This window comes from Perca flavescens, chromosome 19, assembly GCF_004354835.1.
Source record: "Perca flavescens isolate YP-PL-M2 chromosome 19, PFLA_1.0, whole genome shotgun sequence".
Classification (NCBI taxonomy): domain Eukaryota; kingdom Metazoa; phylum Chordata; class Actinopteri; order Perciformes; family Percidae; genus Perca; species Perca flavescens.
In genome coordinates this window covers 4,138,077-4,164,819 of record NC_041349.1, presented here as the reverse complement: position 1 = coordinate 4,164,819, position 26,743 = coordinate 4,138,077, and the positions used below count along the sequence as shown (strand labels likewise).

Below are 26,743 nucleotides of genomic sequence, written 5' to 3'. Positions count from 1 at the left end.
AACAGCAATACATACAGCAATAAAACAGCAATAGCAGAAATTATGTTGGGGACATAATGAAAGTCCATCCATCCATCCATCCATCTTCGTCCGCTTATCCGGTGTCGGGTCGCTGGGGAGCAGTTCCAGCAGGGGACCCCAAACTTCCCTTTCCCGAGCAACATTAACCAGCTCCGACTGGGGATCCTGAGTTCCCAGGCCAGGTTGGAGATATAATCCCTCCACCTAGTCCTGGGTCTTCCCGAGGCCTCCTCCCAGCTGGACGTGCCTGGAACACCTCCCCTAGGGGGCGCCCCAGGGGCATCCTTACCAGATGCCCGAACCACCTCAACTGGCTCCTTTCGACGCAAAGGAGCAGCGGCTCTCTCCGAGCTCCTCACGGATGACTGAGCTTCTCACCCTATCTCTAAGGGAGACGCCAGCCACCCTCCTGAGGAAACCCATTTCAGCCGCTTGTACCCTGGATCTCGTTCTTTCGGTCATGACCCAGCCTTCATGACCATAGGTGAGGGTAGGAACGAAAACTGACCGGTAGATCGAGAGCTTTGCCTTCTGGCTAAGCTCTCTTTTTCGTCCAACGGTGCGATAGATTGAATGCAATACCGCACCCGCTGCTTCCGATTCTCCGACCAATCTCCCGCTCCATTGTCCCCCTCACTCACCGAACACAACCCCAAGGTACTTGAACTCCTTCACTTGGGGTAAGGACTCATTCCCTACCTGGAGAAGGCATTCCATCGGTTTCCTGCTGAGAACCATGGCCTCAGATTTAGAGGTGCTGATCCTCATCCCAACCGCTTCACACTCGGTTGCGAACCGATCCAGTGAGTGCTGAAGGTCGCAGGCCGATGATGCCATCAGGACCACATCATCTGCAAAGAGCTGCGATGAGATCCCCAGCCCACCAAACTGCAACCCCTCCCCACCCCGACTCACCTCGATATCCTGTCCATAAATACTACAAACAGGATTGGTGACAAAGCGCAGCCCTGGCGGAGGCCAACCCTCACCTGAAACGAGTCCGACTTACTACCGAGAACCCGGACACAGCTCTCGCTTTGGTTGTACAGAGATTGGATGGCCCTGAGAAGAGACCCCCTCACCCCATACTCCCGCAGCACCTCCCACAGTATCTCCCGGGGACCCGGTCATACGCCTTCTCCAAATCCACAAAACACATGTAGACCGGTTGGGCATACTCCCAGGCTCCCTCCAGGATCCTTGCGAGTGAAGAGCTGGTCTGTTGTTCCACGACCAGGACGGAATCCGCATTGTTCCTCCTCAACCCGAGGTTCGACTATCGGGCCGAACCCTCCTTTCCAGCACCTTGAGTAGACTTTACCAGGGAGGCTGAGAAGTGTGATACCCCTATAATTGGCACACACCCTCTGGTCCCCCTTTTTAAAAGGGGAACCACCACCCCAGTCTGCCACTCCTTTGGCACCGTCCCAGACTTCCACGCAATGTTGAAAAGGCGTGTCAACCAGGACAGCCCCTCCACACCCAGAGCCTTGAGCATTTCTGGACGGATCTCATCAATCCCGGGGCTTTGCCACTGTGTAGTTGTTTGACTACATCAGTGACTTCCGCCTGGGAAATCGACGACAATCCCCCATTATCCTCCAGCTCTGCCTCTAACATAGAGGGCGATTAGTCGGATTCAGGAGTTCCTCAAAGTGTTCCTTCCACCGCCCTATTACCTCCTCAGTTGAGGTCAACAGTGTCCCATCCTTACTGTACACAGCTTGGATGGTTCCCGCTTCCCCCTCCTGAGGTGGCGAACAGTTTTCCAGAAGCACTTTGGTGCCGACCGAAAGTCCTTCTCCATGTCTTCTCCAAACTTCTCCCACACCCGCTGCTTTGCCTCTTTCACGGCAGAGGCTGCAGCCCTTTGGGCCCTTCGGTGCCCTGCAACTGCCTCCGAGTCCTCCGGGATAACATATCCCGAAAGACTCCTTCTTCAGTCGGACGGCTTCCCTGACCACCGGTGTCCACCACGGTGTTAGTGGGTTACCGCCCCTTGAGGCACCTAAGACCCTAAGACCACAGCTCCTCGCCGCAGCTTCAGCAATGGAAACTTTGAACATTGTCCACTCGGGTTCAATGCCCCCAGCCTCCACAGGGATGCACGAAAAGCTCCGCCCGGAGGTGTGAGTTGAAAGTCTGTTGGACAGGGGCCTCCTCCAGACGTTCCCAATTTACCCGCACTACACGTTTGGGCTTACCAGGTCTGTCCAGAGTCTTCCCCACCCTCTGACCCAACTCATCACCAGATGGTGATCGGGTTGACAGCTCTGCCCCTCTTTCACCCGAGTGTCCAAAACATACGGCCTCAGATCAGATGAAACGATTATGAAATCGATCATTGACCTTCGCCCTAGGGTGCTCTGGTACCAGGTACACTTATGAGCATCCCTATGTTCGAACATGGTGTTCGTTATAGACAATCCATGACTAGCACAGAAGTCCAACAACAAACACCCACTGTGGTTTAGATCAGGGAGGCCGTTCCTCCCAATCACGCCTCCAGGTGTCTCCATCATTGCCCACGTGTGCGTTGAAGTCCCCAGCAGAACAATGGAGTCCCCCACTGGAGCCCCATGCAGGACTCCAGTCAAGGTCTCCAAGAAGGCTGAATACTCCGAACTCCTGTTTGGTGCATATGCACAAACAACAGTCAGAGTTTTCCCCCACAACCCGCAGGCGAGGGAGGCGACCCTCTCGTCCACACGGGGTAAACTCCAACACAGCGGGCGCCAGCCGGGGCTTGTGAGTATCCCCACACCCGCCCGGGCGCCTCACACCCCTGGGCAACTCCGGAGAAGAAAAGAGTCCACCCCTATCCAGGAGTATGGTTCCAGAACCAAGACTGTGCGTAGAGGTAAGCCCCACCAGATCTAACCGGTAGCGCCCACCTCCCGCACCAGTTCCGGCTCCTTCCCCCACAGAGGTGACGTTCCACGCCCCAGAGCCAGCGTCTGCCGCCCGGGTCTGGTCCGCCGAGGCCCCTGACCTTCACTGCCACCCATGTGGCATCGCACCCGACCCCAACGGTTCCTCCCACAGGTGGTGGGCCCATGGGATGGAGAGGGAGTTGCCACGTAGCTTGTTCGGGCTGTGCCCGGCCGGGCTCCGTGGCAAACCCGCCACCAGGCACTTCGCCCGGCCACGAGCCCGCCCGTCTGGGCCTGGCTCCAGACGGGGCCCCGGCTTCCTCCGGGCAGGGTCACTCCATCTCTGCTTAGCTTTTGCATTCGGGTTTTTGAACCATTCTTTGTCTGGCCCCTCACCTGAGACCACTTTGCCTTGGGAGACCCTACCAGGAGCACAAAGCTCCAGACAACACAGCCCTCAGGTTCACAGAGACACACAAACCTCTCCACCACGATAAGGTGATGGTAATGATGATAATGAAAGTAATAATCAATAATAATAATAAATTATAAAAAAGAAATACAGGGGTAATTAAGATAAACAAAGCTATCACCTCCTCTTAGGTAAATTGAGTGCCTGAATGGAACGAGGAATAAAAGAGTTTTTGTATCTCTGTTTAAGAGCTAAGGGAGTGCTAAAACGTAAGCCAGAAGGTAATAGCAAGTATTCTCCGTACAGAGGGTGAGTGGAGTCCTTGCAAATAGACATGGCTTTTTTTAAATCTGTTTGTTAAAAATGTCTGTAAGGCTACTAAACTTCACACCCACTATCTTGCTAGCCACATTCACAATTTTTAAAAGCGCATTTTTATACCTATAATGTTCTGTTCTTTTCTTGTAAGTTGTTTTAGATCAAGTCCAAAGTTGTTTCACAGCAACTGAATACAAAATGTTATCAAGGCAGTGCAGAAAGTAAATCCCAATAACACGTTTGGAGCAGTGTTTAATACGTGTTTTCTTTTACACATTTGTCTTAAGTGTAAAGGTAACTGGTTCTGACATCTGAACCATTTAACAATGTTCAGGTAATTTCATAAGATTTGATCATGCTTAGGCTATTGAGGCAAAGGTAACCAGTTGTTCCAGCCCAATTTAGGTTTGTGTGCTTAAGCTAGGCTTACGTGATGAGAGAAATGAGGTTGGCCTTAGTCTTAAAATGAAAAGTATTGTAGGGGTTTCAAAATACTTTTATTATAGAAGTTATCTCACATTAACGTTGTCTTCTTCATCGGTGCCTATGGCGAGATAAAAGCTTAACGTGGTTTAATGTACCTTAGCAATGATCAATGATTACCAAATTGGTCTCTCATATTGCTCCTCATAACCACTGAAAACTGTCAAAAAATTGAAGACAGTCCAATTAATTAAAAAATATAGTGGTAGAGTGCTGACGTCCATAATAATTAGACTTTGGGTTAGATTTTTTGACAGTTTTCAGTGGTTATGAGGAGCAATATGAGAGAGAAATTTGGTGATTGATTATTGTTTAAGTAATAAAACCACGTTAAGCTTTTTCGTTACAATATGCCTTGATGAAGCAGAACCTGCTTAATGTCAGATAACGAGCAACATAACGTGTAGTTAAATTATTTGAGAGGAGACTTCAGGCTCGGTATCTCGTACCTACGTACATAGCCATGGCATAGATTTAACTCAGGAACATAAAATGACCTTTAGGGGTGAGAGACACTGACTATGACAGAGATCAGATCTAATATTAAACAACATTTCCTGAAGGATTAGACCTGAACTATTGATGAGTCATGTCAACACGTATCTCAGTGAGGAGCTTCTTCATGTGTTGAACTTGTGGTAATAAAGTCCTCTGATATCTCTGATCATTAACATCCCTTCTGCTGTGTTACACCTGATGGAGGTCTTTAGAAATACCATGACTTTTATTGATTACTTTTGTTTATTATTGTTTTTCAGACCTGATTGAGGTAACAGTGCACCCTGGAGATGATGTCACTCTGCCATGTCAGGCTGCTGATCCCTCCATCTTAGCTGTAGAGTGGACCAGAGACGACCTGGAGCCAGATATCGTCCTCTATTACAGCGATGGACACTTGGATCCAACCCACCAGCATCCATCCTTTAAGGACAGGGTGGAGCTGGTGGACAGAGATCTGAAGGACGGAGACGTGTCTTTAATTTTGAAGAATGTGAGAAGCATCGATGCTGGAACATACGAGTGTGGCGTTAAAACCAATGATTCAGGACGTACAAAGAGAGGGAACGACTCTGACCCAATCACAATCATCAGAATCATCCATCTGCAGGTTCCAGGTGAGTGAGTCTCTCTCAGTGTGTTTTTCTGAGTATCAGGTTGTTGCTGCAGCCAGTGGCCACCCCCCATCCGATCTTTAAAAGAGAACGAAAATAAAATGTACTGACTGAATAGTGGCAGGTAAACCTAATCTATGGGCAAGTAAAGGTTGGAGAGGAGAAAAAAAAAAACCTTCCCTTTAAACCCTGCATACACTTCTTTACTCCAAAAGCAGAGAACACACAAAGTGTAGCACTACACAAACTAATAGTCACGATGGAACCCAACAGAGAATAAGGTTTCAGATATCACCTGTCATTGCCAAAATTGCAGGAAAACCAGCACTGTTTATTCTTTTCTTAAGATATTGAAATTCTTTTATTAGGATAACCCCTTGAGATGTACCATCTCGTTTTCGAGGGGGTCCTGAACAAAATACAACAAAAATAACATTACAGACATACAAACATAATAAACAAAACATTACACACACAAAAAAAAAAAAACACACACACAGAGCCTACAATTACAACATAATAAATAACAGGGAATAGTGATACATCAACATATAACCAAACGTTACTGTTGAAAGAGTGAGATTAAGTGGTTCAATAAGAAAAGAAAAGTGAAGAATGAGATACGACTGGAGAGAATTAAAGTCTACATGTACAGTTAGTATGAAAATGAATTGACAAGGCATGTTTGAACAGTCTGAAAGTTGAAATCGAACGAATATTTACTGGTAAGTTATTCCAATCAGAAGGTGCTTTAAACATAAAAGCATTTTTTGATCTAGACTTAGAAACATGAGGTACTGAAAAGAAAAGCTGTACGGTATGTCTTAAACGATGAGTGGAGGAAAAAGGAACCAAAAACTGTTTTAAATAAATAGGATAATTGAAATGAACACATTTAAAGACAAAGTGCAACCAATGAATCTGTCTTCTTATTAATGGTGTGGGCAAGTCAAGAAGTTCATACATTATACAGTGATGAGTTGTAAATGCACAGTTAAGAATAAATCTACACAATCTATTATAAACTCTAGTAAGAGGAGTAAGAGAGGAATTAGAAGCAATGCATATTGATCAAATCAATATCAATATAACCAGCAAGACAAGTAATCAGGGTAAACCCCACCAACAGTCATATAGTTAGCGTATATTGCCAAGATGAATAATTCACTTTGTATGTGTGTGTGAGTGACTGACTGACTGACAATTGGCATTGCGCTTGAGATTGAACATTTCAAACATTCTACAAACAAATCTATGTACATGATAGTGTATGTGTGTGTGTGTGTGTGTGTGTGTGTGTGTGTGTCTGTGTGTGTATGTGTCTATGTGTGTGTCTGTGTCTGTGTGTGTGTGTGTGTTTGCAGCATTGCCATGAAGTGAGAGGATATAAAAAACCCACAACAGTCAATAATTGGGATTAAGAAATAATAATATGAAACGTTGTATTATTAAATGATTACCTTCTCTCTTTTGTGTCTCTGTCCCTTCCTTTCTCTCTTCCTTATCCCTCTGTTTCTTTTCCTCCTCATGCCTGTTTTTACTCTCTCTCCCTTGTCTTTCTTTCTCTTCCTCTCCTCCTTTTTCTGTTCTTCTCCTGCTCTTCTTTATGAAACAGCGTGATGTCCTCTTCATTTCATTTGTCTTGGTTAACGTTATCCTCACCTAGCGCCACTTCACAGCTGGCTGCTGCTGCTGTAGGAGCATGTTGTTCCTTTCTGTATCCCCAGCAGTAAAAAAGTTTGTCATCTTTGGCAGCGTTGCCAAATTATTATTGCCGACTTTTTGTTTTTTTATTATAGCCGCTTGGGTAACTTTGTTTCATTTTTCACGTTTAGACTTGTCTTGCTTCGAACTGTTTGTTTACTTCTCAGTTCTCCTAGTCCTAGACTAGTTCATTTCATTGTGAAAGTAGGGGGTGTATGTGTAAGTACAGATAACCATAAACTGGACATTTTAACTACTATTTCAACATTTCAACGTAGTTTACCATGCTTTTTGAAGCGTTCATGATGTTAAGGGGCTTTTTATTTTTTATTTATTTTTGTTAAAGGTTGGTTGGGGGCCCCCCTACTACAACCGCTGGTAGGGGGCCCCAAGCAGACGCTTACCTTTGCCTCTATGTTAAGACCGCCACTGGCTGCAGTTCCTCTAGGGTCTCCCATGATGAGTTGGTCCCAGAGAGTCAGACAGAGAGACAATCAGTTCAAATGATCTCAACATTTAGAGAATATTTTATTACTGTAAAAGAACTGTAAGCAAAATTACTTTAAACTTAAAGTACTTCTTATTTTCAATAAAATTTCCTCAAGTAACAACACTATGACTCGATAATTGACACTTGATAAAAAATTGCTTAAATAAAAGTAAAAAAATAAGTCATTACAATGTTTTGATCAATGATCATTTCAGATATCCAAAACGTCATTCTTCCTTTCCAGAAAAAACATTTTAGATATCTGACAATAGAATTCTTACGACAAACTATTATTTTAAATATACATTTTGACTAGTAAAAAGGGACCGATCCTCACTAAAGACTAAGGCTAGGTCATAGTACTCGGAGGGGACGAGAGTCAAATCAGGAGGAGCATTAGGAGAGATGGGATGGGTGGATTTACCGGGGGCTCGAGCGGACAACAGACAGGCTGCATGACAGTCAGTGATCCAATTCCTGATCTTCCCCCGCGCCCAGTTCACGTTGGGGTTGGGTTAGGGTTACGAACCAGGGTAGACCAAGGACAACGGGAGTGGCAGGAGAGGAGACAAGGTGGAATGAAAGGGAATTGTGATGGTTGCCGAAGGTGAGGAGGTGGAGCAGGGGGATGCAGTGGGTGACAGTGGTCAGGGGCTCTCGTTGAGGCCGGTGGCATGAAGCGGGTGTCGAGGGGATTTTGGGGGATGGAGAGCTGCCGGGCAAGTCCGCCCCGCAGTCGACTAGCGCCGCCGAGGGGAAGGGTCACCCCCTGCCAGAACAGGGAGACCTCCAGCAGGAGGCGGGGCTTGGGAGAGGTTCGGCTCAGCAGAGCTCCCATCGCTACTGGCGAGCCGACTCTTTTGGGCGAAACGGGCATGAGGAAATGAAGTGGCCGGGTTTACCACAATAAATGCACACGCCGGGAGGCGGCGGCGTTCCCGTTCCTCGGAGGAGAGGCAAGCACGGCCCAGTTGCATAGGCTTGGGTGGAGGCGGAGAGGGAAGGGCCGGAGGTGCCACCTAGCGTGACTGGGAAGGTGGGGGGCCCGTGATGGTGGGGGGCAGGACCAGGAAGATGTGCGGGACGCTCTCTCTCTCTTTCCCCGAGGCGATTATCTAAATCGATGGCTGACTTAATGAGACCATTGAGAGTCTCCGGCTCATCCCTGGTGGCCAAAAGATCCTTCGTCTTCTCACTGAGACCAGTCAGGAACACGAGCGGAGCTGGGTTGGACGTGGGAGTACGAGATGGGAAACGGGCCGGTAATTACTGGAGGCGTCGTGTGGGTTGAGACGACAGAGCTGAATGCTGAGGTGCCGTAGCGAAGAGCCTCTGTCACGGACTGTATTGCCGTGGCGCGCTGGCCGAGCAAGGCTCCCTGGGTGGCCACAGCAAAAAACAAATCCTGGGGCGGGGGGTTGGAAGGGGAGGTGAGCCTGCTGGGTCCAGGGTGGCTTGATCGATTGATTGGTTGTGAGTGTGACAGTACAGACCCAAATGCAAGACTCAAAGACAACAGAGGGTTTATTTGGATTAAAGGGATAGGTGAGGGAGAGGGGATGGGAGGAGGCGGACACCAAGGAACGGAGCGAAGGCATGATGACTGTGGCTGGGGAAGGTGAGGAAGCTCAGGGAGAACAGGGAGGCAGAGGAAGAGACACTGGAAACCAGGGAGCCGAGGAGCAGAAGAGGGGAAGACTGGAAGCGGAAGCAGAGGCGCAATGGAGCGGGGAGCCGCGAGGAGGGGACCGGGTGGGAGCTTACGCATTGACTCGAGCAGCAATTTTCTCCCACGCAAATTCTCTCTCTTCCAGCAGCCGCTGTGTTGCTTTTTTTAATATATATATGTTCAAACTCGCTGTATGTGTCCATGAATATTTCCACTGACCAGTTTGTTTGTGGTTGTTGCTATGGTGAATCGTAGTATCATGGCTCCATTCATGCTGCCTCTTTATTGTGGTGGTGCACGTGCTTAACTGAACCTTCTCTGAGTTGATTGGACCAACCCAAATCAGCTGTTCTGGAACCGAAAACTCTGAGTTTCCATGTCAGGGTAAATCAACTCAGACATCAGGGTTAGACTCCAAGTTTGTTAAACCTCCTTCCTGAAATGGACCCCAGGTGCACTCTTAAGATGAATGTGTTAAGGTTCATTTCTGACCCAGAATGCAGAGATAAACACACGGGACTAGTAATTTAGTTTTAAAGGAGTCTTTAATGAACAGATTGTACGTATAAGAAACAATGACGGTAGAGTCAGGGCTGGGAAGCTCCAGGGCTGGTGTGAGGGTTGAGGCGAGCAGGCAGTGGAGAATCGAGGCAGGACAGGGACTCGAGGCGAGCAGGCAGAGGTGAGTACACCCTAGTTACAAAGAGGAATCCCAGCGTGGATGACGAGACTGGATGGTGTACATGGATGGTTGTAACGAACTGGCGCCGATGAGGTGATCAGCCCGGTTATATGTACTGCTGGGTTGAATCATGTGAAAACTCAGTGTTTCCCATCTCAGGGTAAATCAACTCTGAGATCAGGGTTAGACTCAGAGTTTGTTAAACCTCCTTCCTGAAACGGACCCCAGGTCTCAGCTGCTACGAGCCCCCCCACCACCACGGCTCAAATGTCAAACTCCGCCTGTGATTTGAATAGTTCAGTTCAGGTGTGACAGTACAGACCCAAATGCAAGACTCAAAGACAACAGAGGGTTTATTTGGATTAAAGGGATAGGTGAGGGAGAGGGGATGGGAGGAGGCGGACACCAAGGAACGGAGCGAAGGCATGATGACTGTGGCTGGGGAAGGTGAGGAAGCTCAGGGAGAACAGGGAGGCAGAGGAAGAGACACTGGAAACCAGGGAGCCGAGGAGCAGAAGAGGGGAAGACTGGAAGCGGAAGCAGAGGCGCAATGGAGCGGGGAGCCGCGAGGAGGGGACCGGGTGGCGATATTACGAATCCCACTATGGCCACGCCAAGACCCGCCCTTCAATAGCGTTCACACACTACTATTGGCCAGGCGTCCATGTACAGGTCCTATCCCCTGACCAATCCCCTAACCCTAACCTTAACCATTCGAGGTGAATTGCCTAACCGCAACCAATCGAGCTGCTTCGTAGGGCGGGTCTTGGCGTGGCCATAGTGGGATTCGTAATTTTGCGTACGGGTGGTGAGGCCAGCTGACTGGAGACAGCGGAGCGTGGTGAAGGTGATGACGTCAGGAAACAAACAGAGAAAGGGATTCATGCAAAAGAACAGACAAAGGCAAATACCCAAGATTTCTGGAGGAGCTTGTAACATGTGTCACCAGGGGCCTCATGTATAAACGTTGCGTACGCTGGTTTTCACGGACACTTTGTGATGTATAAAAAATGTACTTGACATGAGAATGTGCGGCCTGTCACGCAAGCTGTTGAGCAGTCGTGAGAATGTGCGGGCCATCCGTAAAGTCTTTTCTGGCTCTGTCACGTGAATTCTAACTGAAAAGTGCCGAAAATCAACAAACATTACAAAATAAAGTTTCCACTACAGTTATTGGCATACGTTTGTGACATTGTCTATGAAAAATCATAATTATATCCGCTGATACACCATAAAAGTTGGATCATATTATGTGGAAAATGTTTCACATCTTTCACAATACCAACTGTTTAATTTGCAGGCTACTTAATCTGTTAAACATGAGGATGGGAAATGAATTAACTATCCACTTAGAAAATACTTTCAGTCATCGTCTGTATTTCCCATAGATGGAATATCTTACTGGCAACAAAAAGATCAGCACGGAAAATGCAGTAGTGTCTGTGATTCTATAGCTGCTGAGGCTCAGACATCCATGGCGCACAGGAGGCAGGACGACGGATCCATCTCCCCAGGAACAAACGCTGTGTCGGGGGCAAACTCATGTGATGCGAATTGATCCCGTGGATGATTTGTAGGCTATTAACTGAACAAGGTGTACCGGTCCACCAAACACTGGGCTGTCTTGACTGTCTTGATTTTGCACATATTTCTGTTACTCTATTCCTATTTACTATTTCATTATTTCATCCATGCGTGGCACAGCGGATCTGTGCGCACTGTCAGCTGCCGTGGAGACGCTGGCCTCACTAACCTCTCCTCCTCTGAGTCTGGTCTCCCTCGCGCTGGACTCAGTTTCACTGAGCGTACTAACACATAGAAAATAAATGGCATTACATCAGTGAGTTCAAACTGCTTATTGTGTGTAATTTGGACTGAGACTGAGATGCATGTTGTTCTGTAACTGTTGTGGCGCTGCCACTATTCTCTTGATTTCCAGTTTGAATTTTTTTCATTTCTGCCATGGTTCTGAGTCACCATTTGCCATTCTGTGCATTTTCTTGTATTGCTTATTCAAAATGACAAAACTACAAACAGAAAAAACATTTCTCGCCTCCACCTCCTCAATCAGCACCTCAACCTCACAGTCGGTGAAGTTTTTTCCCGTCTGCTGAGGTATTACCCATTGGGATTGGATGAAGAATAACGTTGGGGGCGTCATGTAAATTATAAAGAAAAAGGTGCGCAGGACCTGGTGTATGCCCGGTTTTATACATGTGAATATTTCTGTGCGTAAGTACTTATCAAGTGTTGGCCGTCGCTATGTTCTGGTATGAATATATATATATATATATATATATATATATATATATATATATATATATATATATATATATATATATATATATATATATATATAATATAATATGTCTTTTATAAATGTAAATGTTTTAGGGAGTACTGGTATCGGCATCGGACAATCTCTAGTTTAAATTCTGGTCTTGATTGGAGCTGATGACTGGCAGGTGAGTACGCCAGGAGAGGCGATGACCAGATGAAGAACAGGTGTGGGAAGTCAACTGGCCGGTGCAATTACAGGGGAAGGGAAAACAAGGGAGAAACAGAGAGAGGCAGAGAAAAAAGAGAAAAACGGCAGAACACACAGTGGAAAACAAAACAACAGAAAACTCACAGCCAGCTGATCCCAACCATCACACCCCTGGTGTCTGTTGTTCTGTGGTGTTTTAGAGATGCAGACTGAGGATGAGATCAGATCAGCTGTTCTAATCTAAGGAGATGCTAAGACCTGAACTATTGATTAGAAGTTGATCAGCTTCATGTGTCTCAAAACCAACTGTTGACCTTGTGGTAATAAAGTCCTGTGATATCTCTGCAGTTTATATTATTGATGAATTAACATCCCTTTTGCAGTGTTACACCTGATGGAGGTCTTTTGAAATACCATGACTTTTATTGATTACTATTGTTTATTATTGTTTTCAGATCTGATGGTGGTACCAGTGCGCCCTGGAGATGAAGTCATTCTGCCATGTCAGGCTGATGATCCCTTCATCAGAGCTGTAAAGTGGACCAGAGCTGACCTAAAGACAGATAACGTCCTCTTATACACAGATGGACACTTGAATACAACCCACCAGAATCCATCCTTTAAGGACAGGGTGGAGCTGGTGGACAGAGATCTGAAGGACGGAGACATGTCTTTAATTCTGAAGAATGTGAACATTAACGACACTGGAACATACAAGTGTCGAGTTAAAACCAATGATACTGACCAAATCAGACTCATCAGCACCATCCGTCTGCAGGTTACAGGTGAGTGAGTCTCTCTCAGTTAGTTGTTCTGAGTATCAGGTTTTAGCTGCAGTTCCTCTAGAGTCTCCCATGATGAATTGGTCCCAGAGAGTGAGACAGACAGACTGGTCAAATTATTTTAACATTTAGAGAATATTTTAATTTAGTACAGTAAGAAAAGTAACAATTCTTATGAAGAAGAACTTCAATTTGAGATACAATTTAGTTGATGCTGGTCATAATTTTAATTTCAGATTTTCAGAATGTTATTTTAAATATCTGATATACATTTTGACTAGTACAAATGTAAAATGAACTTAAATTAGAATTATGACTAGAAGATAAACTAAGATAGACTTTATTAATCCCACACTGGGGAAATTTCTACAGCAGCTCAAAAGAAATGTAAATGTAAACACATCAGAATAACACAAATACACATTAAATAGACATGAGAGAAACATATACAGAAAGTATTAAGAAAAAATTTAAATAGGTTATAATAATAATAGTAATAGAAAAAATGTAAACACCCTTATATAAACCTACAGTGTACTGTGTGTATATATATATATATATATATATATATATATATATATATATATATATATATATATATATATATATATATATATATATATATATATATATATATGTGTGTGTGTATATACACACTGTATGTATGTGTGTGTATATGTGTATGTGTGTATATATATATATATATATATATATATATATATATATATATATATATATATATATATATATATATATATATATATATGTATGTATGTATGTGTGTGTGTGTGTGTGTGTATATATATATGTGTATGTATGTGTGTGTGTGTGTGTGTGTGTGTATATATATATATATATATATATATATATATATATGTGTGTGTGTGTGTATATATATATATATATATATATATATATGTATGTGTGTGTGTGTGTGTGTGTATATATATATATATATATATATATATATATATATATATATATATATATATATATATATATATATATATATATATATATATATGTGTGTGTGTATATATATATATATATATATATATATATATATATATATATATATATATATATATGTATATGTATATATGTATGTGTATATATATGTATGTGTGTGTATGTATGTATGTATGTATCTACAGATGAGTAAGGTTGTTGTTGTTGTTGTTTTTTTATTGAAAGCCTTAATGACAAAAAGTGATGTCATTTGTCTGAGGAAGAATGACAATATGTTCTTTTTGAATAAGAAGAATTGAAATACGAATATCTGCAATATAATATTAATATATATAATATATCCAGTATAGGCATTAAATGTTAAACAGCTTGTCTGTGATGTGCTGTGTTGTGATTGGTGGATATAATATAGGAAACGGATGTTTTAAACCACCATGGTGCTGCAGTCACACACACATATATAACAGTTTTATATCTATGAGAGCAGTGACAGTTAAAACACAAGCAGCAACATATTTCCTACAGCAGGACACCTGGGGCCTGTTGCACAAAAGTAGAATAAAGAAATCCAGGATAACTGAAAAGGCGCAGCTTGACTTATTGTGATCTGCTCATCGCGGCTTAATCGTTTGCACATTTGCCGAGCCAGGATGAGAAGATTAAGCTATGTCAAGCCAGGTGTACATAGCTGGGATAAGTGCACTTCACGGCTATCTTAAATAGACCACGGTATCGATCACAGCTTCACTGCTGCAGAAATGGAGAAGACGTGTGCGGCATATGTTTCACCCGCTGAGCAGCAGCATCTAATGGAAACTTACGAGGAGGTGAAACATATAATATGCAAAAAGGGAAATACGGCTGGTGTTATCAAACGGAGAGAAAAAGCCCGACAGACAATAGCAGACCAACTGAATGCGTAAGGATTTAAAAAAAAATCACTCCACATTTTTACAAAGTTATACATCTGTTTAAATTGCTGGTAACACTTTATAATAACCATCATTAATAGATGGTAAATTCATAATTAAATAATCTTTAGTTCATTGTCATTTAACTGTCAGCGAACAGTCATTTTACTGTTAACAACTGTTTACTAATTATTATTAGTAGTGGTGTTGATTAACAGTTTATTGTTACACACATTATATCCCTCATATACTATATTATGTATCTGGTAATTATTAAAAAATATTTGTAAACCTTTAAGAAACCATTTTTAAAACATCTAGAAACATAACATAGATAGATGGACCAGATATTCCTAACATGTGTTAAGGGTTACTAGTTGCTTTGTAAACCGTCTATAAACAGTGTCTGGATGGTTATTATAAAGTTGCAACAGATGACTATAATACCTTGTTAAATAGTTAATAAATACTTTGTAAACCATCTATAAACATTAGATAGTTAATACTTTGTCAGTGGTTACTAGTTGGTTTTTAGGATGAATTTGGGAGCCTAAAGTACCAAGAGCATCTACACAGGCACTAAAATGATCGGCTTGACCAAACACAGTCTTATTATAATTAAGACAGAGAAAAGTCTGATCCAACCATATTTTGAGATCACACAAGCAGTTTAACAAAGGCTGGATAGTGTCCTTCTTATTATTATCCTACTTTGCCTTAAAAGTGAGCAGAGGGAATTAATGTTCCTCTGGAAATTTACGCTAAGGACTAGGCTTAATGTCAAACCCTTATTCTAAATGCGAGAATGTTTTACAACAATATGCACAAATCTCTATAGCCTAAGCTAATAGTAATAAATCTAATTCTAAATATCTTTCTACAATTAATTTTCATACAGAACAAACATGACTGGACAAAAACTAGAAAAAGAAGTGACTTCAATACAAACTGTAAGAATATCTGTAAAACAATGTAGCCTGTTATTATTATTCATGTTTTTTTTCTCACTCCCAAGCTCGAAGATGACAAGTGACAGCACCAAAATAAAATGATTAAGAAGCTTTGAACACATTCTCACTCCCATCTCGTAAAATACAGATGTTTGGCCAGGTGCCATTGTGGTCATTATTGACGCTAAATGTCTCCTTTTAGAGTCTGCTGCACGGTGTAGGAGGATCCCCCTGCCCTCCCTGCTTCTCCACGTTGCACGGGGCACATTTCACAGGACAGCAGCAGAGGAAAAGCTAGGGGTGTGACGAGATCTCGTGGTACGAGATCTCGCGAGATTAAAATGTGACCAGATTTCTCGTCGAGGTGAAAAGTTGTCTCATGAGGCAATGTGATGTCAGCGTGATGGATCGTGGAATTACTATTGAAGATCCCCCTGCCACTTTTAAATCATTTGTGTGGCAACATTTTGGTTTTCCTGCGGAAATAATAAATGGCAAAAGAGTGACAGACAAGACGAACACAATATGTAAACATTGTAAGAAAAAAATGCCGTACTACTAACTACTGCACCCGCGACTCGTGGGTGCAGTAGTTAGTAGAGAGCTGTGGTGGTGCTGTAAGAGTTTTTTGCATAGTGCTCGTGTTAGCCGCGGTATACGGCATTTTACAAATGATTTAAAAGTGGCAGGGGGGGGATCTTCAACAGTAATTCCACGCTCCATCACGCTGACATCACATCGCCTCACGAGACAACTTTTCACCTCGACGAGAAATCTCGTCACGTTCTCGTGGACCCAATCTCGTGATGTGTCTCGTCTCGTGGAGTAAGCGACTCATCACACCCCTAGGAAAAGACCATTTCCTCTGCATTGTCCCACTTAATCTCTCGTGCCAGTGCAACCATTTCTTACCATCAAAACAACTGCAATAGAAGGATAAAAATCTAACTTGTGACAGTAATAGTGACAAGTAATGCATGTTAATAAAAATAAAGCGGAACACATTCAGAAGACAACGGAATAACTGTTAAACACGTTTATTTCAGATCTGAGCGTCACCTGATTTAACACATCAGACTCCAGGATTAATCTTAGCCTGGCTGTTAGCCTGCTCTGGAGCAGGCTAGCCCCAAAGAATAAATCTCCATGGTTACTTGGCTGGTTTAATTCAACCTGCTTTTGTGCAACCAAGTCAAAGCTAAATTCATCCATGATAATTGATTATCCTGGTTTTGTGCAACAGCCCCCCTGGTGTCTGTTGTTCTGTGGTGTTTTAGAGATGCTGACTGAGGAAGAGATCAGATCAGCTGTTCAAATCTAAGGAGATGCTAAGACCTGAACTATTAATTAGAAATTGATCAGCTTCATGTGTCTCAACAACAACTGTTGACCTTGTGGGAATAAAGTCTCCTGTGATATCTCTGCAGTTTTTACTGATTAATAACATCCCTTTAGCAGTGTTACACCTGATGGAGGTCTTTAGAAATACCATTACTTTTATTGATTACTATTGTTTATTATTGTTTTTCAGACCTGATTGTAGTAACAGTGGATCCTGGAGATGATGTCATTCTGCCATGTCAGGCTGCTGATTCCTCCATCATATGTGTAGAGTGGAGAAGACCTGACCTGAAGCCAGATGACCTCCTCTATTACAGAGATGAATACTGGAATACAACCTACCAGCATCCAGACTATAAGGACAGGGTGGAGCTGGTGGACAGAGATCTGAAGGGCAAAGACGTGTCTTTAATTCTGAAGAATGTGAGCAGACATGACACTGAAACATACAAGTGTATAGTTATGACCCGTGGTTCTGGACGTACAAAAGGAGACATTGACTTTTACAAAATCATAACCACCATCCGTCTGCAGGTTATAGGTGAGTGAGTCTCTCTCCGTGAGTTTTTCTAGGTATCATGTTGTAGCTGCAGCTAGGGTCTCCAATTCATCATCATTCATTCATTCATTCATGTCTTCCTAAGTTTTCTCTTTTCTTAAAAGTGACTTAAACATGAAACATTATTACTAGACTGCGTGAGTAGTTAGCAGTTACACACCAACGGGCTGTGTGCTCCTGATGACTGTCGGGGTGAGGATGAAATGATTGCCAGGTGCCATAATTAACGTTTCTATGTGAAGCTGCGCAAGCGCACATAACGTAACATATGAGCAACTGAGAAACTTAAAGAAAACACTCGTTCCCATTATAATTGAACACATCAGACCCATTTGCTTTTTTTTTTTTTTTTTTTTTGCTTTTCATAAGTGAGTTAAAAGTCTCAACAGCATAAATAGCGTGATTAATCACTCATTATTGGATGGCAGCATTCTCCGTTAACATAATTGATGGGAATTGAAGGCAAAGCAAAGCAAGTCTATTTATATAGGCCTTGCACAATTCATACACAATGGGAATTCAAAGTGCTTTACAAATGAGCAGTAGTGTGTATTTATTAAAAGATACAAATGTGTAATTATGTGTAAAATAATGAAAATAATAAGTTACAAAATGGAGAGAAATGTTAAATTTTAAGTTAGAACGGATGAAAATTGTATAGCTACCTATTTTGCGCAAACATGTCTGCTCTAAATAATGCGAAAGAGGGCTCTTGAGTGTACGTAGATCGTGTTCTTACCTAAGAACAAATCCCAAATAAGAAAACATTGGTGAATGCCAGAATATTTGTGAAAACTGTGCAAGTGGAGTTTAAGAACACATTTGTTCCTAAGAACGTTTGGTGAATGAGGCCCAATCAGTTCAAATGATCTTAACTGATAGGTTGGATATTTCTGCCTACATGTTTCAAATGTATTTTATATCTTGTATGTAGTGTACTACACAAGAAGGTTAGTCTGGGGACAACCTTCACCCACAGGAATAGCTTAGAATGTGTAAATCTATTATGAGTTTGGGTACAACTGTCACACAGAGGAATTGGAGCCAGGAATGTGGGAATCTATTAGAAGCATCTGCCATGAAAGGTTCAGTTTAAGAGTAAACTGTTCCAACTGAAATAGATATCTCATGCTGTGTGAGCACAAAAAAGAGTTTAAAAGGGATCTATTTCTATGTACATGTTGGTCACCCTTGAGCAGACACGTCTGTGTGCTCATGGTTGTGCCAGTGTCATGAAAGTTTGTTCACTGTGTAAATAAAGCTGCAGGTCATCACCCGATATCATTAACATTTAGAGAATATTTTATTCCTGTTAAAGTACTTCTTACTTTCAAAAAACTTTCCTCAAGTAACAAAATGACTCGATAATTGGCACTTGAAAAATGTGCTTTAGAAAGACATTACAATGTTTTGATCGGTGATCATTTTGGATATCCAGAACGTCATTCTTCCTCTCCAGAAACAACATTTTATATATCTGAAAACGGAAATCTTATGAAGAACTTTATTTTCAGATACAATTTAGTTATTGCTTGTCATAATTTTAATTTCAGATATCCAGAATATTATTTTAAATATCTGATATACATTTTGACTAGTACAAATGTAAATATAAACACATCAGAAATACACATTAAATAGACATAAGATAAAAGTATAAAGAAAGTATTATAAGAAATATAATTAGTAGAATTAGTTATAATAATAATAATAATAATAATAATAATAATAATAATAATAATAATAATAATAATAATTAATTTAAAAAAAGTAAACTCCCTTATATAAACCGAAGGTATATATTCACAGATATAAAGATGAGTAAGGTTGTTGTTGTTCAGGAGAAACCAAAATCTACAAATCATTTCTGGTTATCTGATTTTTTGGATATCTGAAATTGAAAGCCTTGATGACCAAAGTGACGTCATATGTTCTAGGAAGAATGACGATATGTTCTTTTTGACTAAGAAGAATTGAAATATGGATATCTGCAGTCACACGCATATATAACAGTTTTATATCTGAGTGCAGCAACACATTTCCTACAGCAGGACACCTGGTGTCTGTTGTTTTCTGGTGTTTTAGAGACGGTGACTGAGGAAGAGATCAGATCAGCTGTTCTAATCTAAGGAGATGATAAACTTGAACAATTGATTAGAAGTTAATCAGCTTCATGCGTCTCAACAACTGTTGACCTTGTCAGAATAAAGTCCTGTGATATCTTTATTAATTAACATCCCTTCTGCAGTGTTACACCTGATGGAGGTCTTTTGAAATACCGTGACTTTTATTGATTACTATTGTTTATTATTGTTTTTCAGACCTACCTATGGTAACTGTTGATCCTGGACATGATGTCATTCTGCCATGTCAGGCTGCTGATTCCTCCATCAGAGCTGTAGAGTGGACCAGACCTGACCTGGAGCCAGATATTGTCCTCTTATACAGAGACGGACACCTGGATGCAGCCGACAAGCATCCATCCTTTAAGGACAGGGTGGAGCTGGTGGACAGAGATCTGAAGGACGGAGACGTGTCTTTAATTCTGAAGAATGTGACTATCAACGACACTGGAACATACGAGTGTGGAGTTAAAACCAATTGTTTAACACGTAAAAAGAGAGACACCAACTCTGACCATATCAGAATCATCCATCTGCTGGTTCCAGGTGAGGTAGTCTCTCAGTGAGTGTTTCTGAGTATCAGGTTGTAGCTGCAGCTCCTCTAGAGTCTCCCATGATGAGTTGGTCCCAGAGAGTCAGACAGAGAGACAATCAGTTCAAATCATCTCAACATTTAGAGAATATTTTACTCCTGTAAAAGTACTGTAAGAAATGTTACCTTAAAGTTAAAGTACTTCTTACTTTCAATAAACTTTCCTCAAGTAACAACAAAATAACTCGATAATTAACACTTGAAAAATGTTCTTAGGTAAAAGTAAAAAATAAGTCATTACAATGTTTTGATCGATGATCATTTCAAATATCTAAAACGTCATTCTTACTCTCCAGAAACAATTTAGAAATCTGAAAACAGAATTCTTCCGAAGAACTTCAATTGCAGATACAATTTTATTATTGCTGGTCATAATTTTAATTTCAGATATCCAGAATGTTATTTTAAATATCTGATTTACATTTTGACTAGTATAAATATAAATGTAAACACATCACAAATACACATGAAATAGACATTAGATAAAAAATACACAAAGTATTATAAGAAATAGAATTAGTAGAATTAATAATAATAATAATAATAATAACAATAAAAAAGATCTTTTTGACTAAGAAGAATTGAAATACAGATATCTGCAATAAATATCCAGTATAGCTATTAAATGTTAAAACTGCTTGTCTGGTACGTGTTGTGTTGTGATTGGTGGATTTAAACAATAGGAAATAGATGTTTTAAACCACCGTGGTGCTGCAGTCACACATAACAATACCATGACTTTTATTGATTACTACTATTGTTTATTGTTTTTCAGACCTGATGGAGGTAACAGTGCGCCCTGGAGATGATGTCATTCTGCCATGTCAGGTTGCTGATTCCTCCATCAGAGCTGTATTGTGGACCAGACCTGACCTGGAGCCAGAGTACGTCCTCTATTACAGCGATGGACACCTGGATCCAACCTACCAGCATCCATCCTTTAAGGACAGGGTGGAGCTGGTGGACAGAGATCTGAAGGACGGAGACGTGTCTTTAATTCTGAAGAATGTGAGCAGACACGACGCTGGAACATACGAGTGTCGAGTTAAAACCGATGGTTCAACACGTAAAAAGAGAGGCATTGAGCCAATCAGAATCATCCGTCTGCAGGTTCCAGGTGAGTGAGTCTCTCTCAGTGAGTTTTTCTGAGTATCAGGTTGTAGCTGCAGTTTCTAACATCAGAGAGGATGAAAGCTGCTCCACTATCCACACATCTACTGACTCATGTTGTTTCATCTTCAGATTCCAAAGGAAACTTTCTTATATACGTTGTGGCAGCAGGTGTTGGTCTGATTTTGAAATCTGTCCTGAAATATAAAATATATAATAACAGGAGATCAGAATAACCTGCTGCTGCTGCTGATGATGCTTAAATCCGATCAGCTCCTCGACAACTCCCAGAGCTCTATACAGCTGACTGGTTTCTCATGTCCTGTATGTATAAAATGATTTTCATTACTTTTGTGGGTGTGAGGTCATATGCAGATCTGCTATTTGGTCTGTTTGCCCCCCGGGGTTTGTGTATCTGAGTCTGGGATCTGTATTATCTGAAGCGCTGAGCTCCTCTATGGTCTCTCCTTGATGAGATGGTCCCAGAGGAGGACAGAGATTCACTTCAAATTAACTTTACCTTTTACAGAACTATAATATTTACTTGAGTATAAATTGCTTCAAAGAAATGAAAAAGGTTTGAATGAGTAAGGGATAATGTAGAGAATGTAGGCTGATTCAAGACCTGATTCAAGTCTTGATCACCCTGTCGCGGTTGTATTCGCTAAAACAACCAGCTCGCTCTACATTATCCCGCTTATTACATGGCTACCTACCAAATAAATCAATAATTTGACACAAAATGTTGATTTAAAAAGAAGTTTATTTATTTAAAACTGAATGTATTGCTTGCGCTAAAGAAAATAGTCCGTTCCGTCTCTACAGTAGCAATCCTGCGTCCATAGCAACGTTAACTACGTAGCTTTTTAATGCAGCCCATCGTCTATTACGCAACACCACCTTACGGGCTGTGGTAGTAGATGTATATTTTATGGGGTGCTGCCGTGGTGGACAAAATACCCAGCTGCTGTTTTAGTCACTGCAGGAATTGACACAACATTAGCTGAAGTGTTGTAGTGAGCTAGCGGGCTATCGGCTGCTCTACTTCACATTAAACTGAACATTTCCGTTGACGGTGAAGTGAGACACGGTGAATAGCTTCTTTAGAATATTTATGTATTTATGTCCTCATTCATCTTGTGTCCTTTTTGCATAGCCGCTGCATGTTGACACACCTGTAACGTAAACGTTGCAATGTAAGCTAACTAATTAGCGGCTGAAGTTACTGCGTAGCGATCATAGACGGTATATAAAGATGTGGTGATCATAGACGGTATATAAAGATGTAGAGATCATAGACGGTATATAAAGATGTGGTGATCATAGACGGTATATAAAGATGTAGAGATCATAGACGGTATATAAAGATGTGGTGATCATAGACGGTATATAAAGATGTGGTGATCATAGACGGTATATAAAGATGTAGAGATCATAGACGGTATATAAAGATGTGGTGATCATAGACGGTATATAAAGATGTAGAGATCATAGACGGTATATAAAGATGTGGTGATCATAGACGGTATATAAAGATGTGGTGATCATAGACGGTATATAAAGATGTAGAGATTATAGACCGTATATAAAGATGTAGAGATCATAGACCGTATATATAGATGTAGAGATCATAGACGGTATATAAAGATGTAGAGATCATAGACGGTATATAAAGATGTAGAGATCATAGACGGTATATAAAGATGTAGAGATCATAGACGGTATATAAAGATGTAGAGATCATAGATGGTATATAAAGATGTAGAGATCATAGACGGTATATAAAGATGTAGAGATCATAGACTGTATATAAAGATGTAGAGATCATAGACGGTATATAAAGATGTAGAGATCATAGACGGTATATAAAGATGTAGAGATCATAGACGATATATAAAGATGTAGAGATCATAGACCGTATATAAAGATGTAGAGATCATAGACCGTATATAAAGATGTAGAGATTATAGACGGTATATAAAGATGTGGTGATAGGGGCTCATCAGATCTGCTGTCATTGCTTGAATTGGAGGACAGAAGTTGCTCCACGTTTCCCCACTTTTTGCCACAGTTGATAAATTATCCGGACATCTTTCAGCGGATTGATTGATTGATAGCTCTCCTCCAGAGTGAACAGAACTGTATCCATGGCAACACTCTGCTTTTGCATGGCAACGGTGTGTTATCCTTAGCAGCGGTCTGTTATCGAGAAATAACAGACCGCATTCTACGATAGAATTCAACCATGCCATTTAATAATATAATATAATAAATGCATTATGGTAAAGTCAGTCACTGCCTTTAGAGAACTAGAACATTTTACTCAAGTAAAAGTACTGTTGCTTGGGGCGACCTCTAGCTCACCCGGTAAGAGCGTTCACAGACTCGAGTCACCAACCTCGCCAGACTGTCCAACGGCCGATTATCGGCTTGGTGTGTCAGGGCCCTAAGAGCGTGCGCCCCATGTAGGCTGAGTCCTTTGCAGCGGCCCGGGTTTGAGTCCAACCTGCTGCCCTTTGCTGCGTGTTGTCCCCAATCTCTCTCCCCCTTTCCTGTCTAACCACTGTCACTCTGAAATAAAGGGGAAAAAAAACCAAAAATAATCTTTTAAAAAGTACTGTTGCTTTAAAGAGAAACAGTTACTTAACTAAAAGTGCTTTTACTATGAATGAATTGTAGTAAAAAACAAATTTAGGCTACTTATTTGATACCTGAAAATTATGCTCAGATGAAAGATGTCAGTTCAAATGTTCTTTAAGAGCAGAATGAAGCAGAAAACACAGAGATGTTCAGACAATATAAACTCAGCAGCAGTACACAGAAATACTTTGCTCCATTAAATGACAAATGTAATCTATTACTTCAGCCCAGCTGTACTCAGCGCTAGTATATTAGGCTATAGCAAGCTTTTAACAGAAAATGATGATTCTTTATTTGTAAATATCAGCAGGCGGAGCACCCACCAGATATCTTATAATCAGGTGGAGAGCTCTTCAAAATGTCTTCTGTTTGGGTGTTTTGGTAATAATACATTTTATATGGAGGAATTTTGAATGCTTTTCTGCTGGGTAATATAAAGCCTTGTGGGGCCTTCTAAGAATAATATGTTTTCAGCTAATGATATAATATCAGCTAACATTGAATGGTTTAAACTGAGGAGTTGATTACATTGTGAATATTGTTGTTGTTGTAATTATAAAATCTGATGACGAGTCTGTCTCTAAATAAGATCTTACACTGGATTTATTATCTATGAAATAGATTTACATGAAGTTTGTCAAAGGAAATGTTATGAAATGTGAACTATACCAAAGTGATGATCTTTGAAAGCAGTTGATAATTATTAAATATAAATCGATGGATGAAATAATAATGATCAGAGACACGATGGTTGATAACTCAGTTTTGACATTCAGAAACCTTAATGGGCCTTAAACTGTTGTTCACTGTCCTGGCTCCCAAATGGTGGAACGAGCTCCCTATCGTCATCAGGATGGCCGCCTACACATCTTCCGCCAAGGTTAAAAACACATCTCTTCCGACTACACCTCGGATAAAAAAAAAAACTTTCATATGTCTCTTTGTAGCTTTGCTTATTTAAAGCTAATGTACTTGCACTTACTACTTGTTGTCTGGAGTTTGAACCTTCACAGTTGAAAGCACTTCATTGTAAGTCACTTTGGATAAAAGCGTCAGCTAAATGACATGTAATGTAATGTAATGTAAATTGTTTCAATCTTTTATCTAGGGCTATCCTCGACTAAAGAAATTCTTAGTCGACTAACACTAGTTGATTTAATTGACAGAGCTGTCATTTGGAGAGGTGGTTAAGACTAGAAAAGCACAATATAAATGTAGTTAATTAACCATCTGTAAAACTGAGTTTCTCCACAATTAATCCTGCAAAAGCACCACTTTAAATCTTTTGTTTACCATAAATGTGCTCATAAGTTTCTTGGAAATGAGTAATTAAGCATGAATAAGCATAAAAAATGACTAATCGACTAAAGAAATCTTAGTCGACTGAGACTAAAACGACCGATTAGTCGACTAATCGACTAAGAGGTGGCAGCCCTACTTTTATCTTATTATGATAAATACTTTATTTTGCTACATTTGGATTTTCAAGTTGTTACTTTTATATATATTCATTGTTTGTGCGTTTATTATTTTTTTTAAACAAATAAAAGCCGCTCAAATATCCAACCTCATATTGTGTGTGTGTGTGTGTGTGTGTGTGTGTGTTATATTAATATGTTAAATGTGTTGAGGAGGAGCAGAGACTGGAGGAAAGATGTGATCCTGAGATCTGAATCTGATGGAGGTATCTGGTGTCAGCTGAAGAGACCTTTGTCCAACATGTCTCCAGGAGTTCACAAACACACTCAAACGTATTTAATGCTTCTTACAGTCAGCGTGGTCGGGGTGATGCGGACGGCGATATATCAAGCAGCCTGGGCGACTGCACAGAGAGTCTCTGCAAAGGTTTTTGTAAAGATGCAGGCGCAATACTACACACCAAAAGAGACAAATTCAGTTCTCGAAGCTGCTCTATCCTTGACCACGATCAGTATAAAAAGCCAAAGCGAAACATGAAACCTAGCTTAAAGGTTGCTCCAGCTCTCCAAACTATCCTTTAAAACAATATGGTGATGCCTCCCCACCATGGTGGACCTGATTTAGAACGTGAAGAGGATTCAGGTAGAGGAAGTTTGTTTTCTGTAGAAGTGAAGCTGTTGAACCTGTTCATACGCTGCACTAACATTTCCCTCTATCTAATCTATCTTCTATGTACTGTTGATATAGAAACTCCCACCATGCCTGTGCTTCCAGATAACAAAAAACCAAACTCACCTGGGCGGTGTCAAGTCCTGTTGATACCCCTGATGCCGTTCAACCAGACCAACACACCTGTGCTCCAGGCAACCGGCCAGGTAAAACCACACAAAGGGTAATCTATACCTGGGCCAAGTTCACACTGACATTAATCATGGATAACTCATTGAGCTTAATGAGCCCAAATAGTTTGAAATAGTTGAACCTGGCCCAGGTCAATGTCTTTTTATAACAATAGGAAGTTTACAGTGAAGTTCTCTCTCTTTATATCTATTACATGCATTTTTTATGCTGTAATTCTTCCTGCTTCTGTAACCA

The 26,743-nt window shown here is 41.2% G+C and overlaps 2 protein-coding genes across 2 annotated transcripts in view; both read left to right on the top strand.

Moving 5' to 3' along the window:
• LOC114546127 (polymeric immunoglobulin receptor-like) overlaps positions 1-22,759 on the top strand; it is a 30,705-nt gene extending 7,946 nt beyond the window's left edge. The window contains exons 2-7 of the mRNA XM_028564792.1: positions 12,708-13,037; positions 17,396-17,746; positions 20,086-20,433; positions 21,255-21,596; positions 21,722-21,766; positions 22,746-22,759. Of these exons, the coding sequence (XP_028420593.1) occupies positions 12,708-13,037; positions 17,396-17,746; positions 20,086-20,433; positions 21,255-21,596; positions 21,722-21,766; positions 22,746-22,759 (1,430 nt within the window). The remainder of the gene's footprint in view (positions 1-12,707; positions 13,038-17,395; positions 17,747-20,085; positions 20,434-21,254; positions 21,597-21,721; positions 21,767-22,745) is intronic.
• LOC114546120 (low affinity immunoglobulin gamma Fc region receptor II-like) overlaps positions 1-26,743 on the top strand; it is a 1,096,214-nt gene that overhangs the window by 703,546 nt on the left and 365,925 nt on the right. The window lies entirely within an intron of this gene.